At 41.3% G+C, this 18046-nt stretch overlaps 2 protein-coding genes across 2 annotated transcripts; both read left to right on the top strand.

Moving 5' to 3' along the window:
• The first annotated feature begins 1447 nt into the window (after positions 1-1447).
• gpr17 (G protein-coupled receptor 17) lies at positions 1448-2464 on the top strand. Its single transcript, XM_071517630.1, has one exon. The coding sequence runs from the start codon at positions 1448-1450 to the stop codon at positions 2462-2464; it is 1017 nt and encodes a 338-aa protein (XP_071373731.1).
• Positions 2465-4529: 2065 nt separating this feature from the next.
• Positions 4530-17041, top strand: inpp5d (inositol polyphosphate-5-phosphatase D). Its single transcript, XM_071517581.1, is given in 28 exon segments — positions 4530-4818; positions 5359-5422; positions 7956-8091; positions 8240-8384; positions 9072-9212; positions 9321-9411; positions 9622-9699; positions 9901-9978; positions 10095-10218; positions 10326-10432; positions 10781-10883; positions 11007-11170; positions 11172-11207; positions 11293-11410; positions 11506-11602; positions 11798-11936; positions 12520-12628; positions 12827-12915; positions 13992-14073; positions 14161-14250; positions 14361-14471; positions 14579-14658; positions 14752-14839; positions 14924-15070; positions 15260-15323; positions 15405-15620; positions 15749-16170; positions 16302-17041. Coding segments are annotated over 28 exon segments (3306 nt in total). The 5' UTR covers positions 4530-4678; the 3' UTR covers positions 16349-17041.
• Positions 17042-18046: the final 1005 nt, after the last annotated feature.

The following is an 18046-nucleotide window of genomic DNA, read 5'->3' as shown; positions in this document are numbered from 1 at the left end:
ACATGTGAATGCTTGCACAGATTTGCTTACCCAGATCATTGTGATGAAGGCATATTTGGGATTGTCTCTCTTTAGGATTAAGCCCCAGGGATTGGTATTTGTGAAAGCTTTTGCATTCAAGTGTGCTGCTCCCGGTTTGTTATCCCTGGAGGGACAGCAACTTTTTCTTTGGGGGACTTGAGCTCCTGAATGCTGGGAGTCAGAGCATTGGTTGAGAAATGCCCTTCCCTGTGAGTCCCACAGCTCCACTTAGTGCAGGATTCACACATACACATACACATACACATACACACACACACTGAAAAGAGCCATGCTGCTACATCTGGCTGGCTCCTTTTGGGACAGAAGTCTCCGGACAGTGTGCTAATGAAATGGAGCTGTAGCTTAGTTAGATAAAGGAAGTTTTCAGCCTCCTCTACATTGTTTCCACAGCTTTGCAGGACAATCCTATTTTGTTAAGGAGGACTACAATGGTGCAGTGTTATTTTAAACACATTTATGTTTGTTGAGTTATCTGGTTTGTATATTTTGTAACCTTCCCTAACACTCCCTTCAGCTCCAACGTGTGGGATAACAAGTTCTTCCGTTTTGCACATCTTTTCATATTGTTCTTGGATCCTCTACAAATTCCAAAGTTTTCAAGGTCCTTAACCTGGCCAGTGAAGCCTTTTGATTATTGGATTAATTGATGTAAGATGTTGTTTGTGTAGTTGAGTCAGAAATAGAAAATTGGAAATAAAAACAGAAAAAGAGGAGTGTACCATTGTAGCTTGCCAGAGTTCAGGGAGGGACGGGGAGGGGTAGTTATTTTTTGCGGGGCTTCTTAAATTCTTCTCTCAGATTGAAAAAGTATTTCCAATGCAGTCTCCAAAAATGGCATCGGGGAATCAAATGATCAGTCTCAATGTGTACACTAAAGTCTTGCCTTAAGGTCCTTCACACCACATGGGGGTGGCCTTGCTGTAAGCCTATGCAATCCTATGAGGAATGCTGGAAATTGACCTTAATATCTGGAGTGGGTTCCCTTTTGGAAACGACAGAATGTGAGTGGAGACTAGTAGGCTATTATATCAATGTCATGGGCTCATTTTATCATTCCCTCAAAAACAAGGGCATTATTTGGATATATGGGTATTTGGGTCAATTTCATACTCAGAATTTGAACTTAAAGCTGTTAGCAACGAATTGGGATACAATCACAAGTCTTCTCTCAAAAGTCACCGGAAATTAGTATTTAAAGGTCTGGATGGGAGAATCTACAGTGACAAATCAGACAGCTGGGCCAGATAAGCTGTAAATAGACGGACAAAGATCTAATAATAAAGGGTCAGGATGGGGTAGTTATCTGCTCTGGGGGCATATGCATTCTAATTTTAACTGAATTGGTATTATCTTGATATGTAGGACAGCATTTACTAACATCTTTCTATTTCCTTCAGCCACCAAAATGGAGTCTTCTACAATAGAGCTTCCCTCCCTGTCCAACCAGTCGTCGGTGAGCTGTGCAGCGGTGGATAACACCGTTGAGAACATGCTGTTCGGAGGCTTCTACATCCTGGTCTTCCTCCTGGCCCTGAATGGAAACAGCCTGGCCCTCTGGATCTTCTCTCACCAGCGCGGCACTTCCTCCCCAGCGAATGTCTTCTTGCTGCACCTCGCTGTGGCGGACCTGTCGTATGTGATCATCCTGCCGCTGAGGGCCACCTACCACCTCACCGGAGGTCACTGGCCCTTCGGCGAGGTGCCGTGCAGACTGGCCGGCTTCCTGTTCTACGTCAACATGTACGCCAGCCTGTACTTCCTGGCGTGCGTAGCGGGCGACCGCTACATGGCTGTGGTTCACGCTGTAAGATCGCTGAAGATTCGCCGCGCCCGCTACGCCCACATCATCAGCTTCTCTCTGTGGGCGCTGGTCACTGTCTCCATGGCGCCCCTGCTGGTCACCCGCCAGACTGCGGAGGTGGATGGCGTGACGGTGTGCCTGCAACTGTACAGAGAGAAGGCCTCGCGCAACGCACTCATCTCGCTGGCTGTGGCCTTCACCCCACCTTTCCTCGCCACCCTGTCCTGCTACCTGCTCATCATCCACAGCCTGCATCGAGGCTCCCGGCTGGAACCGGCCCTCAAGCTGCGGGCCCTGCGCACCATCGGCCTGGTCATGCTCATCTACGTGGTCTGCTTCCTGCCGTATCACGCCAGCAGGGCCACCTTCATCCTGGGCTACAGCCACCCAGGCGTCTCCTGCCAGACACGGAGGGGCCTGAGCCTCGCCAACCGCCTCACCTCCTCCCTCACCTGTCTGAACGGTGCTATGGACCCGCTGGTCTACCTGTTCGGGGCAGAGAAGTTCCGCGGCACACTGACACGGCTGTTCTGCAGAGATAAGGCGGGGGTCTCAGGAGCCACCAGCGCAGAGTTAAAGGGAACACATGAGAGCTCAGTGAGCGCAAAGTCTGAGTTCTGAGGTGGAGAGATTTGAACTCATCTGGAACACATTTTTTTTCACTGCAGCTTTCATAGCTATGGGAACAAAACAGAGCAAAGAGCCCTATGCAGAGAATGTTACATTGTACTGTATCATTGCAGATTCCCACAAAACGCTGTATCTAAAAGCCTTGACATTGACAGAAAATTGGTCAAAAATGTGAACTGAATAGAATATTTTAGTGTTGCTGCCTCTTGTATGCCCTCCGATGGACTGGCAACATGTCCAGGGTGTCTTCCCTGGTGACCTGAACTACAGCAACCTGGGACCCTGACAAGGATGAAGTGGGTAGAGAAAATGAATGAATCAATGAATCAGTGAATGACTCTTGTATGCATATTGTTTGTATGCTTCACTCTACAAAACTACTGCTTAGACATGTTGTTTCATGTTGATGTTGGAAAATGTTTTTTTTATATCACACACCAAATGATGAATCAAATAACAATATGTACATATTTTGTCAACTTTCTATGTGTATTTCCTATTATTGTTTTGTAATCTTATGCCAAATATGACAAATGATCATTAGTTAGCTTGTAAATGCAATCTTTTATCTAAACCTGTATTTTTATAACCACACACACAAATATGAACATATTTTCTGTGACAGTGGCTTAACATGTCAATGTGTAATTGTTTTTTATTGGAAAACAGGTTGCTGGGAGATACCAGTTTTACATTTACTTTGTTTCTGCTAGACAAATCTTTTGATGTTTGTTTGTCTGATATAGTCTTTAGTATACAGCTTCTTAATTATTCTATGCTATGCATTTATTGTGTTGTCCAGAGTTCTGTACTATTGCACTACAGCATGAAAAACTAATAATCATCCTGTATTACTGTGAACCAATTTTGCTACACGTCATCTGCAAATGAAGTGCTGACTGAGGCAGAAATGCATGATTCAGAGATTAGTAAATTGTAGCTTACAGCAGAGTTATTAATTATGCAAACGCTCTCTGTGACTTCAAGTTCAGCAACATTTTAATTATTAGCAAGTCACACTGTCAAGAAAACTGTACCAACGGTATAGATGCTCCACAGGCTTACTTATGCACCAGTGACTGAGCCACATTTCATTTTCAATTTGTTTCTTGTATTAACAACATACTGTATGCTTTTCATGCAATGTGGGACTGTAAAGCTGTAAAGCCATGATATAAAGATGCATGTTAACTCAATGGCATTACAAATGTTATAACTTACAAGAAAAGTATGATTTCATGTATTCTGTATGTCTAATCCTCTCAAGGTCATATGTGTTTTCTACGCCATCACGGCAGAGGCTTTGATGTGCTCTCTGTGAAAGTGGTAGCCCTAATGCAGACGCAGGGTATAGAAACCTCCAAGGCTGCAGTGACTTGTCACAGCGTAGTTCTCTTTTCGTCATGTGACTCAAGTTGTGGTTTGCAAGCAGCTCATTTTCTTCTCTTATTTGTGCAAGATTTCCTGTCCATCACATGAACATAGCAAACCATTCTATACTTGTATTTCCTGAGTATAAACTTTATAGAGGAACCCAAGCTTTCCTGATTCATATTAGGCACCTAAGTAGTCAGCATTAAGACTTATAGGCCAGGTTTTCTCACAGCATCTGAGTGTTTGTTTTATTCTAAGCCGAAGATGATCTTAGTACTGTAAATGCATTTGGGAACCCGAAGAAGCTTCTAATCACTGTGAATGAATTCACTGTTAAGGAGTAATAATTTCCCTCAACATATTAACCTTTTTTATTGCTTTCCTTTCTTCTTTAAAACAAACTGCTTACAAATGGATTGCCTATTTATTGGACAGTCCAGAATAAAAAAAATAGTTTTACTCTTGGGTACGCTGGTTAATCATTAGAATTATGTGATAAAGGTTTCTACCCAGCAGTTAAAGTCTATTTTCCCTCTGACAGCTTTGTGTGATCTGTAGTGTTACAGACAGAGTGGTAGCTCTGTGGCCGTCCTCTCAAACTTCTCAAATGAGGAAGTTCAGAGTTGTGTTGGTAGCAGCTTCCTTTTACAGCTTTCGCCCTGCTAACAGGAAGAGACAGAGGATGAACAAGAGAGAGAAGGGACATAAATGCACACACAGTGAAAGATGAAAACAGCCAGAAAGAAACACTGAGACTACTTTACTTTGTTGTTTTACACTTTGAGAGCAGATGCAAAACTCTTGACCTCGGTGTTTTGAGTGAGAAACAGGATGCCAAGTTATCAACCTTGGTACCATGGCAATATAACTCGATCCAAAGCGGAGGATCTCCTCTCCAAAGCAGCGAGGGATGGAAGCTTCCTTCTCCGGGGCAGTGAGTCAATACAAGGCGCGTATGCCCTCTGTGTTTTGTAAGTAAACATTACTTGTTTCTATCTACCGCACATGTAGCTGATAGTTCACCATAATACATTTTAATGATGATGGATGATTCTCATTCTTGTTCCTTGTTCAAGGAACCATGACAAAATGCAATGTGAATTAGGTATGAACTGAACTAATGGAAAAAAAAAACTGCAATTGGACATTATGTGCGTTTAGCATTAGGTGTCATAATTTGGATAGACCTAACAGAACATTTCTAAAATGTCGCAGCATGACATGATTTGTTTATTATATCATACTTTGTTTGCTCATCACATTGCAATGCTAGGCTAGTTCCCCTTTATTTGCATACTGTGCTCCTGCGAAGCAACAGCCTTTGCCCTCTGCAACTCATATGTTTTTGCATCAGTCAGTTTTCATTTAAAGTGTCACCCAAACAAACTGATACTCAAACTGCATACTAAATAGGAGACACTGAGGCCATTGAATACATGAGCCAGGATGTTCCTTTACTTTACGTTATATTCCAATGACAGAAATTTACATTTTATTATTTTTAACAACAGATACCAGAACTGTGTGTACACATACAGAATCCTGCCAAATGAGGAGAAGAAGCTCTCTGTCCAGGTGGGTCAAACAATATGGCAGATGGCACCATATACTGTAGGCCTAATGCTTGTGTTCCAACTTTAAAAAACTGTTAATTTAATCATCACTGTCAATTACTGATAGTTGAGACTAAAGGGCTATTTCTCATGCACCACACTACCTCAGCTTTTGATTATAATCTTCTCAAAAAATAAGGGCTGCAGACATCTTAAATGCTGTGGCACCTGTAAGGATATAAACCAATTTAAGACTGATATATATATAACACTTCATGGGCTGGTAGCAACATTTTTCTTGAATAAATCACAATTTGTAATTATATCAAAACAGAGTTGAGGCAACATAACAAATGTATGTGAACTGTACCATTTCAAGTTTGCTTTCAAAGTATCCCTTGTGTCTCTCAATGTTTTCTCACCATTTGGATGACTTTTGCTCCTTTGTGTATACTACTAGCAGGTTGACTGCTGTAGTTGGCAACTGCATGATATTTTACTGCAAACAAAACCTGTAAGCTTAACTAAATATTAACTGGGTTACTTTCAGAGTCTGTGAATGTGTAGCACTTCCTCTTCTCTGTCTATGAGGGTGGACTAACAGTAAGTATCTCATGCAAGCATCCAGATGGCAACAACTTTCATTTCACTGTTGCCTCCTTAAGACTCATGCTAAGTGTGCCTGGTGATGGCTGGGCCACTCCAAGTTTATGGTAAATGGACAATGTTTATAATCTAATAAAATATTTGTTTCACAGTGTAGGGGCTCTATTGGTAAATGCCCGATCACCTATTGTTTTCAGTCTAGACTGAGGAATGGCCAGAGGAGCTTTGCCTGGAAAAGCTGGCTCATTGCACTGTACTGCCAGACTTAGCTACATTTCGTAAAATCTCTCTCAGTATACGGAGGCAAGGACTGGAGTAATCATGTGGTCTCTATGTTTGACACCTGTTAAAAACTTGCTAGTGGCGGCATTCTGTGTGAACTGGGGGTGTGAGAGGAGCTTTTGACTGAGGCGGGAGTCGAAGGATTGCAGTAATTTAGCCGTGAGAAGGTAAAAGGCATGATGATAAGAATGGTTGATTTTGGATTTTGGATAGAATCTCTCCACTGATAGAAACAGGACTACATTTACCTGCTCATCAAAGCTTAGACTGCTATCAAAAACACCCTCAAATCTCTGCCCACTGACTTCACATTCGAAGATAGGATACCTGGTATGCTTTGGATTAAGTTATCCTCCACAAGTGCAAGGCACTCATGGAGGGTGTCAATGTAGTTTAGGTTGCTAGGAATGAGGGGAAAATATAGTATAGTAATATAGTATCATCAGCGTAGAAGTGAAAAGAGACATTCTGTTTACAGTTAGAGTGACAAAGTAGGAGCATGCACAGGGAATATAAGATAGGGCTAAAATTGAACCCTGTGGAACCCTGAAGGTAAAATGTGCTGAAGATGATAAGTTATCTATGGTGACAGAGAAATGTTGGAGAAGTAGGAGCTGAACCAGATCTGTGCTGTATCTGTAATACCAACCTGGTGCCTCAGACGGTCAATTAAAGTAGCAAAAGTGCACTAAATCCAGATTGAAATTTCTCAAAAATGTTGTGGTTCAAAAAAGACATCAGCTGAGTTGAAAGAACTTTCTCTAAAATGTTTGCTAGAAATGGTGCTTTTACAATAGGCCTGTAGTTATTAAGGAACGTAGGATCTGAGCTGGGTTTCTTTCGGAGGGATTGGACTACTGCATGTTTAAAACCTTATGGAAATGTGCCAGTGGTCAGTGAGCTACTGAAAATAGAATACAAGGACCATGTCAAAAACCTGTTTTGTGAATTTTGTGAAAACAATGTCTATGTGGACAAGAGGAGGGTTTCATATAAGAAACACTCTCCTCTAGAAATGATAGTCCCTGGCAGGAGGTGAGATTTACAGTTTTTTTTCTCAACTTTCTGACATTCTCAAATAACATGAGCGCTGCCCTAGTCTGCCCTAAAAAGCCGCAGACAGTGCAACCGACAGTGACAATGGTGCAATGTGTCGTGCCGGGCTGCAGTTGAAATTATTTTTGGCTTGACTTGACAGGCCTAGCTAGCTACACTGCTCTACATGTTAAGATCTGTAACAATTTTCACCTCTGCTAATAATTTTTTCAGCATCTTTGGACTTCAAATCAGTCGCTGTGTACGAGCTGTGTAGTAGAGCACAGGTCTCTTCTGATCGTGTGATTGGTCGAGAGCTAGCTAGGCTAATGGGTATTAGTAGTAGTTGTAAAGGAAACATCAGTACCTGATGTAAAATATTATTTCTCTATAGAGACTGGGAAACTTTCATAATCAATGACAAGTACAGTCACACAATGCAACATTTTCCTACCCAGTTGAAGAGATTTGCCCTACTTGATACCATTGGGCAATTATCACCGGTAAAAGTATGCTGTCTGGTTGGTTGACATGAGAGAAAACCACATGACATTCCAGCTCTAATGACATCTGCTGTTTTAGCTTCAACAGAGAGACAGAGTGTTATTTGTCTGCTGTGTTCTGTTCTACAGGCATCCGAGGGAGTCCCGATCAGGTTCTTCTCTGTGTTGTCTGAGCTGGTGGACGCGTACTACAGTCCCAATATGGGTCTTGTCACACACCTGCAGTTCCCGGTGCAGAAGGAGGAGGAGGTAGAGGACGAGCCAGGTCAAACACCTCAACGTTATCTGTACAGCGGCTACACTATAAAGCAGAAGACATCTCTCTGTCGTAGATATTCATGAGAGAATCATGATCAGATTATGAGCTGAAATGACTGTTGTGTGCTGAAACCTGCTGAATCTTTTCTCTGCAGAACCCAACAACCATCCGCCACAACTGCCACCCAGGAACTTCACAGCCAGTGATGGAAAAGACGGCGACTCGAAGAGCTCTGAACAGGCCTGCATGTCCTTATCAGACACCTTTCTACAGAGACTGCAAAATGTGGACATGTCAGGGTATGATCACATTTATGATTAATCGATTAGTTGTCAACTATTAAATTAATCGCCAACTATTTTGATAATCGATTAATCGGTTTAAGTAATTTTTTAAGAAAAATAAGTCAAAATTCTCTGATTCCAGCTTCTTAAATGTGAATATTTTCTGGTTTCTTTACTCCTCTATGACAGTAAACTGAATATCTTTGGGTTGTGGACAAAACAAGACATTTGAGGACGTCATCTTGGGCTTTGGGAAACACTGATCCACATTTTTCACCATTTTCTGACATGTTATAGACCAAACAACTAATCGATTAATCGAGAAAATAATCGACAGATTAATCGACAACGAAAATAATCGTTAGTTGCAGCCCTACAACTAAGAATTGCATTTATGCAGCGCACCCAGTAAGAACTACCTACAGTCTATAGTGAGTCATCATACAAAGGTTTTGACTATGCGTTATGCATAATGCGGTACAAAGCAGCACTGAAGTACCCATAATCACACTAAAGAACAACTTCAAGTACAGCTTTTATACAATTACCACTGCATGTGTACTGTCTGGAAAAGTTTCTTTAAAATAGTGTACTAACATAAGAAGTGCTTTATTTAACCTATCAGATTACATGGCTGACACTACCCGTTGTATAAAGTATGAGACAACAATGTTCAAAGTGATCCTGTGGTGTGTAATCCAGAGTACCAGAGGAGCACCAAAAGGCCATCCAGGAATACTTCAGGACCTCAATAACTTTGGACGCTGACCAAGTGCAGAACGGTAATCCCAACCTCCCCTCTCTGAAGAAGCTGACAATGACGATCTGCAAGAATCTGAACAGGTACATTTACTACCCTATGCATTATATAGGCCAGTATCTCCACAACATCATTCACTGATATTTATCCAAAGCCCGCTTTAACCATGCTCTCATCTTTTTGTGGGGCAGTGAAATTTCCCGCACCCTGCCAACTCTGGAGGCCTTTCAGAAATTGTTGGACCAGCAGCTCTCCCCAGGGATTGGACGATATAGGAGTCAAGTAAGTGGCCCTTTGATCCGTTCATAGATCAACAGCATCATTAATCCATTTATAATATTTAAGACACTGACTTCTAAGAATATTTGAGAAAATAACAACACTGATTTATTATTCAACGACTGTAGATAGTCTCTCTCTCTCTCTCTCTCTCTCTCTCTCTCACACACAGAAAAAAAACTTTTCACCATGGGTTTTTTCCTCCATTTTTAGATTTCTGCCGATTCAGGACAGTCTATATCATTTAGGCTTGAGCAACTAACAAAACTGCTCTACTCAGTAGAAGAAAAGGTAATGTACCATATGGGATAATCATAACTCATTTTCACTAGACATCATTCACTGACAGTTTCTAATTAATCATTAATGATCTTGGTTATTAATGGGTTTATTGCTTCACATCAATCGATGACGTAAATTACAGTTGCAAGTTAATCTGAAGCTGTAGTCCTGTGAAAATTATTGAAAAAAAAACATGTATTATTTTTTCAGGCTAAAACTGCTGTGTTTGAGTCTGTTGGATACGATGGAGGCCACAGAAGATCTCTCATACCGCCTATTACATTTGAGGTGCTTAGTGTCTAAATTAAATAATGCAATACACTGCAGAAAATGAAATTAAAATATTGCGATGTCTAGCAGTTTGTTGTACATTTGATAAGGGTCAGTTTCCTCTATGGTTGCAGGTCAAGACAGAATCTCTTGGTATTTCCACAAAGTCGTTCGTCAAAGTGGATGTTGAAAGTGGGAAAGTCTACTTCAAGAAGTCTAAAGATGGGCCTGAAGACAAATACTTTGTGCACAATAAAAGTAAGGGATCGTATTATGCTATAACCTAAATCCATTGTGTTTTTTAACTATTGCTGTGTACACATGCAACATTGCAATTTTTTAGTGAGTGTGCTGTAATCATCCAGTCCTGCAGTTGGTGAAATCCCAGAAAATGCATGTCAAACTTGTCATCGTGGTGGAGACAGAGAAAGAGAAGGTTCTGCGTAAAGAGTTTGTGTTTGATGACACAAAGGTAATCATTTTAATGGAAATTGTACATTGTTTTGTCTATAGACATCTGCCAATGAGCCTGCTCCTGGTTTGGTTTAACGTTCTAGTCACATTAAGCATGTCATTTAAGAAGAATGGTCTTTGAAAGGATTAATTATGAGAACATTGTCATAGGCAAAGTGATTGAAGTCCAAGGGAAGAATAGTGTAATGACTAAAATTACTCTCTACAAAAACCATTCTTGTAAAATAAATTTTAATTCAGATGCTATTACTAGCTTAATTACACATGCTTATTAGTAACACAATTTAACGTGTGATTGGTTTGTTGTTAATGTTTATATATTTTTTACTCTTTTGCACTTCACCAGAAGAGAGAGGGATTCTGCCAGCTTCTTCAACAAATGAAAAACAAACACTCTGGCAAACCTGAGCCAGACATGATCACAGTGTTTGTTGGCACCTGGAACATGGGTAACAATGTTTACATATTAAACCTATGTTTGACTTTGTTTTGTACTCATAGATGACAAATCAACATAATACTTCAGTATCAGAGATCATTCCAAAGTTGAGAATCGTTCCGTAAACCCACAGGGAATGCCAGTCCTCCCCACAACATCAAGTCCTGGTTTCAGTGTAAGGGCCAAGGGAAGACGCGTGACGACACCGCTGACCATATCCCGCATGATATTTATGTAATTGGGACTCAAGAGGATGCGTTGGGAGAGAAGGAGTGGGGGGACATGCTGAAAAATGTCTGTCTTGAGGAACATCACAAATATCAGCTTCAAAGCAGTGAGTAACTGTGTCAGAAATGCCAAAATACAACTGAATGCGGGTCCAGTGCCATGATGCATAATATACATCTTCTGACATCCAGGTGGCGATCCACACTCTCTGGAACATCCGGATCGTGGTGCTAGCAAAGCCAGAGCACGAAAACAGAATCTCCCACGTTTTCTCAGACAGTGTTAAGACCGGGATCGCCAATACACTGGGTAGGTTATTCCACTTCTCCCCGTGCCATTTCAGTGACATGAAAGAATAGATGAATAAATACCCATGAGAACTCATCGCTCTGGTTGTTTTGTAGGAAACAAGGGAGCAGTGGGAGTGTCCTTCATGTTCAATCGTACATCCTTTGGCTTTGTCAACAGTCACCTGACCTCAGGGAGCGAGAAGAAGCTCAGGTGAGCAGCAGATTATATTTTTAACAACAACAAAGTTTGAAGTGAGATTATTACATATATGGAGTAGAACTTAAAGTGTAATAAGCCCAAATTGAATGTGTTCCAAAGTAGCAATAAAAACAGAAAGCAGTATTATTCCTGAAACCACATTTTATCATTTGTGTGGCCAATAACTTCTCTTCTCTCTCTCTGCAGACGCAATCAGAACTATGTCAACATTCTGCGATTCCTGAATCTGGGCGACAAGAAACTGAATCCTTTTGACATTACGCATCAATTCACCCACATCTTCTGGCTTGGTGATTTGAACTATCGGATTGAATTTCCTTCAACGGTAAGTTGTCAACAATATAGACAGATCACAGAAAATATATAAACGAATGGCAGCAAAGAAGAAAACAGACAATATGATGTAACGCCGTACTTGGAACCCAGTTAATAACACAGATAAAACATTTAAATGAAGCTTCTTAATAACAACATGCACATTTATGAATAAAGATTATACCTTGTGTCAGCTTTTATATGGTGTTTATGTAATACCTATGTCATACAATCCTAACCTTTATTTTGAAATTCTTGCCAACTGACTTGGCAGTTTTATTACTGTTGTTGTTGTACAAATGACACAGATATTAGACACTGCATGATAGATGACACAAGGTATAAATCAGTATTCATGCAGCTGTTGTTTTATGTGTATTAACCAGATTTCTATTGAAATGTTTCCTTATGGGACAGATGTCTCTACACTGAGTTCAGTGCATTACTCAGAAATAAGAGATCATGCAAAACAATACAAAGAATATGGACCACTGGTGCCTAAAAGAGCGTGCTGCTTGTCAGCTGTTATATACAGCAACTGCTAACATTGTGAGGCAGGAAGAGTCACTACTTTGCATTGTTTCTCCTTACAGGAAGCTGAGCACATTGTGACAAAGATCAAACAGCAGCAGTACCAGGAACTCCTCAGTAAAGACCAGCTCAACATGGAAAGGGATGAGGGAAAGGTCTTCTTGCATTTCGGTGAGCCATGAACACATGCTGATAATCCTTCTGTATATACACCATTTAGGCATGAAGGCACACAGCAGATAGGTGTGATTCCCTTTATGTGTGACTGACATTTACTCTGTGCCCTACATTCTCTGTTGCATTCATCAGTTATCAGCATACATCAAAATGTTGAAAAACGCTTGTCTTGTTTATTTCCTTTGACTGTAGATGAAGAGGATATCACTTTTGCACCCACGTATCGTTTTGAAAGAGACACACGAGAGAAGTATGCCTACACAAAGGCCAAAGCCACAGGGGTAGGATTGTGTTTTGTCAGATGTCTTCTCCCTCTCTGGCCATAGTCACGCCCCACAGTGCAGAAACAGTAAAGATGTCCACAACTTAAGTATTCACTGAATCGGAGGTCATGTTCGCTTTGAACACGAATCTCCAGTGACCCAGAACATGCTTTTGCTTTAAGCCATCTAGGTCAGAACATCAGTGTGAAGGTATGTTGTGGCTCATGGCAAATTCATAATATAACTCATCTACAGGCACTGGGGTAATTTCAACACGTTTCCCAGCTTTGTGCTGTGGAGAGCCTCAAGAAATTAGCTATCTGGAGCTGATCCAGACCTGCAAGCATGTTTGATCCCATTTCAACCAAAAATGAAATTAACTCTAGCACAGCATTAGTTAGTCACATGTATCTTTAGTGATCAAGTCATTCTTCCTCTCACACATTGTGCTATTCACAAACAGCAAACTAAAAAATAAATTAGGGATCAAATAAAATGTTAAAATGTTAAAAATATTTTAGGTGCTTTACTGATACTTAAAGTTATATGCTTTGCAACGCTGTTTTTGACAACTGCTACAGAAACAGAGCTTATACTTATTGTTATGAAGTAACAATGAATGGGAGTCTCATTTTGTGAACCCACAGAATGTATTTTTGAGTTTTTTATATCTTAATAAGCTTTTTTCTGTGGTTTTGAACCAATAAATGTTCTGCCTGGGTGCTCACACACTCAATTTTACCATTTTCCCCTAATTTATTCTTTATAGAACAGCTCCAGACATTAAATCCTGAATAAATTTGTTCATATTTCGCATGAATACATACTTTTTTTAAGTTACAAAATAACATTTTCCCCTATAGGAAGGCCAAAGCAAGGCTTCCTATGGGAGATACTTTTGCATTTGTCTGCCCTAACTGCTAGTAAGCACAAGTAGTTTGAATGAAGACTAAACATCTGACCATCTAGCAATTAGAATAGCACCAAATTCAGCACTACTAGGCTTGGTGGCATTGCTGAAATTGTCTCTGTAGAGCCTGATTTTTAAGGTTTTCTTGAAGGTTCTTACTTTTTTAATGAATTCTACTTTGCAGACAAAATACAATCTTCCCTCCTGGTGTGATCGCGTCCTGCGGAAGTCATACCCTCTGGTTCATGTTGTCTGCCAGTCGTATGGTGAGTAACATTCAATGAACAATGTTGTTACTTGTTTTGATGACATTTGGCAAAACACAGTAATTGGACAAACTTTTCGACTTGCAGGGTGCACTAATGACATCATGACAAGTGACCACTCACCAGTTTTCGCAACATTTGAAGTTGGCGTGGCCTCGCAGTTTGTCTCAAAGAACGGTACTTTCACCCTCTATGTCTCGCTGCAGATGAGTTTATGTGTTCTACAAACGTCTTTGCTCCAATATCTGCAGTATGATGTAAAAACCTCTGTTTGTTGTTTTTTCCAGATCCAAACAATGTGTCTCAAGGTGGGATACAGTTCATGAACTGTGTTGCCACCTTATTGACAAAATCGAAGACAAAATTCTTCATTGAATACCATTCCAGCTGCTTGGAGAGTATGTTGCACTCTTTTTGATTGACTATATCATGTTGGATTCTATTACAATGGCCTTGATATGGGCAGTTATAGAAAAACTACAAACATTACTCTAAATGTCCACAGAAATTGTGAAGACTTCAGAGGGAGAGAACACGGAGCACCCAGATGGGTCAATAAAAGTCCGGTTTGGCGCTCAAGTTGAGGTAAAATGAGGACGCCGTTTTCAGTATGCAAGCTGATTGTTGTGGTGCATGAAAATCATTATTCACTGTCTTTGTCTTTTATCTCTCTTCAAGCTCATTCCCATCATCTCAGACCCAGAGTACCTTTTGGATCAGCACATCCTCATCTGTGTCAAGTCAACAGACTGTGACGAGTCTTACGGTAATAAACCTACATACGGTGATACAGACCCAGTGAGCTGAGCGAGACTTTAAATATTGTCTTGCTGTTGTGCTGTTCCCGCAGGAGAGGGCTGTGTTGCGCTGCGGGCCGCTGAGTACTGCTACACCGAGTTTCACGTCACGCTGACTCACCATGGGGAGAGGACAGGCACCTTGACAGGGGGCATCCAGCTACGCACCTCAGAGGGCAAGCAGACAGAAAAGCTATATGGTGAGTCTGAAAATCTGTTAGATCGCTTTCTGTCCTAAACAGTACACTACAATCTACTGTAAAACATTTGCATACTGACCTGGAAATTTTCAAATTATTATGCTATTTTTCAGTTTATTCTTTCTCATAAATTCATGCCTTTATTTTAGTATTAATTGCTATTTTATTCTGTCTATTCTGTTTATTCAGATTTCATCAAAGTTGAAAAGGATGATCCTGCCACCTCAAAAGGCAGATGTGACAACCTCAGCAAGTAAGATATTTCTTTTATCTTGTGGTTACTTCACAATATCACATGCCCTCAGTGTTTGATTTCTTTTTTTCTGGTTGACAGATTTGCCCTTCCCCACGCAATTGATATTACTAACCCCAATTACATGGGAGTGATCTTCAAAGCTGGGAGTGCAATAGATAAGGGCTGGAGTTACAGCATGCCACCAAAAGGAACGGCTGGGCAAGTGAGTAAGGACTTGCACCTGGGCAACATCATTCCCAAAAAGAGTTACGATGCGACCACGCGCAGTCCCACGGGGAAAGCATCAGGTCCTTTGTAAGTGTCTGATTTGGATAAGATGCAACATTTCATTTTTAACTCTTACATAAGATATCAGCTAATATGATTCAACAGAAAGGCCTGTTTGAAACTGAATCTTTATTACCTAACTCTGTGTCTCCTAGCGGTGAGGATGAAAAGCCATCAGAGATGTTTGACAATCCTCTGTACGGTGCAATGGGGAAATCATCTCAGCAGAAGGACCACCTTGCACCCCCAGATGCCATGTTTGGATCCTCCAAACCAGCGGACGGGGATCCCGATCGCCCCCCTGTGCCCACCCCTCGCAATCGATCCTTCACCTGCTCCGAGACCAAACCTCAGCCTTCGGGCCCCGCCACCCTGCACCCTACCACGTTCAAGAAACCAGTGGTGCCCTCACGCTCAGAAGGGGGCATGGCCAACAACCGGCCCCCTCTGCCTGTCAAGTCCCGGCCCGGCCTGCCGGAGCCCCAGCAAGCTAAACCCCGAGACTACAGAGACAGCTCCGAACTCCCCAGCAAAAACCGGCAACCAGCAAGGCCTGGACAGCCGCAGCCCAAAGACAGTAAGGCGTTAAACGTGGTATAAATAGATAGATAGATAGATAGATAGATAGATAGATAGATAGATAGATAGAATATTAGTCATGTTATCTTTACCTAATGTTGAAAACTCTTTGATCTTGTCTTTCTTCAGTGCATCCTGAGACTCAAGCATCGAAGATGGGCCGTTCTGTGAAGTGAGGTCCTGCTGTGGGGTTCAGCACCGGCTGAGCAGCTTCCTGCATTTTGACAAAACGTAAAATACATTGAATAAACGCTCCGGTAGTTTTTGGCCAGTCATTGCCCCCCTTGGAACTGCCTCACTGATTCATTTGCATTAATATGACATGCATATTAAAGATACAAACAGACTGCAGCTCTATTAAACGCGTGTGAAAAATAGGTTTGAGAATTCTGCTTGCCTTGCAAACACTTCTGTTACATTACATGAAGGGTCTTACACTATTAGCTAACGGATGAATACCACCCAGTATTTTCTTGCACAGAAGTTTGGATGTCTGCCTTGAAGATGTATATTAATTGCTCCAATAAATTAATAAGTCAAGGCTTAATTAGGCTTCGTTGTTATTTTGTGTTTCCCTGCAGCCTCTATGTCATAATTAATGCCATTAGATTATAGGCCTGCTAAACTGTAAATAAATGTTTCTGTAGGTCTGCAAACGAGACCTTGGTCCTGTAACAAGATCATTTGCTTCCACCTGCTGTTGTCTAAAAGAATTGCATGCAAAGAGTTAGATACTGAAATGTCTTTTCTTTTGTCCAAACTGGTATAAATATTTAAATCAAAGGGGGCATGTTAATTATCTTTTCTTTTACTTGATATTATTCAGAAATTTAATGATCAATAATTTAATTCCCCTGCATTTTTTTGGTTCAGTCAGACATGAGTAAAAAAAAAAAAAAAAGATATCACTGTCTATTGTTACTTCCTGGAACAGCTGCACTTGGTATCACAGATGAGATGTTCGTTTAAGACCTCTAAAATGAACTTGCCATACACTCAAGTACTTGAATCTTAAAAGGGTTTTTTTTACTTTTATCAATAGATATAATTTTGTACCCTCTTCATTTGTAGTCCAATCACCACTACACCACTACAGCCAACCAAACACATTTCACTGCTCAGTCCACCTTCAACCAGAGAGGAGGAACTCATTAGTGAAATCAGCTGCTGTTGTGTTTGGTTGGACTGAAAACCTGCAGCCTCTCGGCCCTCCATGGCACGTGATTCCCCCTCTGCTCTAAGGAACTGATTGGTTCCGCTGGGTACATGTTAAACAGTTTACTTCCTGGAGAGAATAAAATTGAACATGTTCTGGTGAATCTCAAGAGGCACTTAGGGCAGAGGGCCTGCCTCAGTGGGTTTTAATGCTGGACCTGAGGACCCAGAACCCTGCTGCTTTTTATCCCAGCCATCTAATCAGGGACTATTGTACACCTGGGATGCCAGGTGAATGCAATTAACTACCTGGTGGGATAGAACACCAGAGGCACTGTGAGAACCACGTGATTCTCAAACAGCTAGTTCATGGCACTCACCTTGAATCCCAGTTGTAAATCAGTCCCTGATTAGACGACCGGGCCGTGAGGACTGGGAGTGACAACCACTGTAGTCAGGGACACACTGCAGAGGGCCAGTCCAGATTGTGGGAGCTGTCACTGCCAGCTCAAACCAGAATGGCACTCTGCCAAAACTGTATCTCTATGGCCACAGTACTTACTTACATACAGTTGAAAACCTGTTGAAGAAAAAGCCTGAGCCCTCAATCAACAACTAAATAGTTGGAAGTGTTATATCTCATAATGGTATTTGCGTGATGGCGGCAGCATTCACTTAGTTACAATAAAACTTACTCAGGTTCACTGTTTGACAACGCC

Source organism: Centroberyx affinis, unplaced genomic scaffold, assembly GCF_046629955.1.
Source record: "Centroberyx affinis isolate AG114_WGS23_722 - 3 ecotype Tasmania unplaced genomic scaffold, CSIRO-AGI_Caff_v1 ptg000503l_1, whole genome shotgun sequence".
Classification (NCBI taxonomy): Eukaryota; Metazoa; Chordata; class Actinopteri; order Beryciformes; family Berycidae; genus Centroberyx; species Centroberyx affinis.
This window is presented reverse-complemented; position numbering and strand designations above follow the sequence as displayed.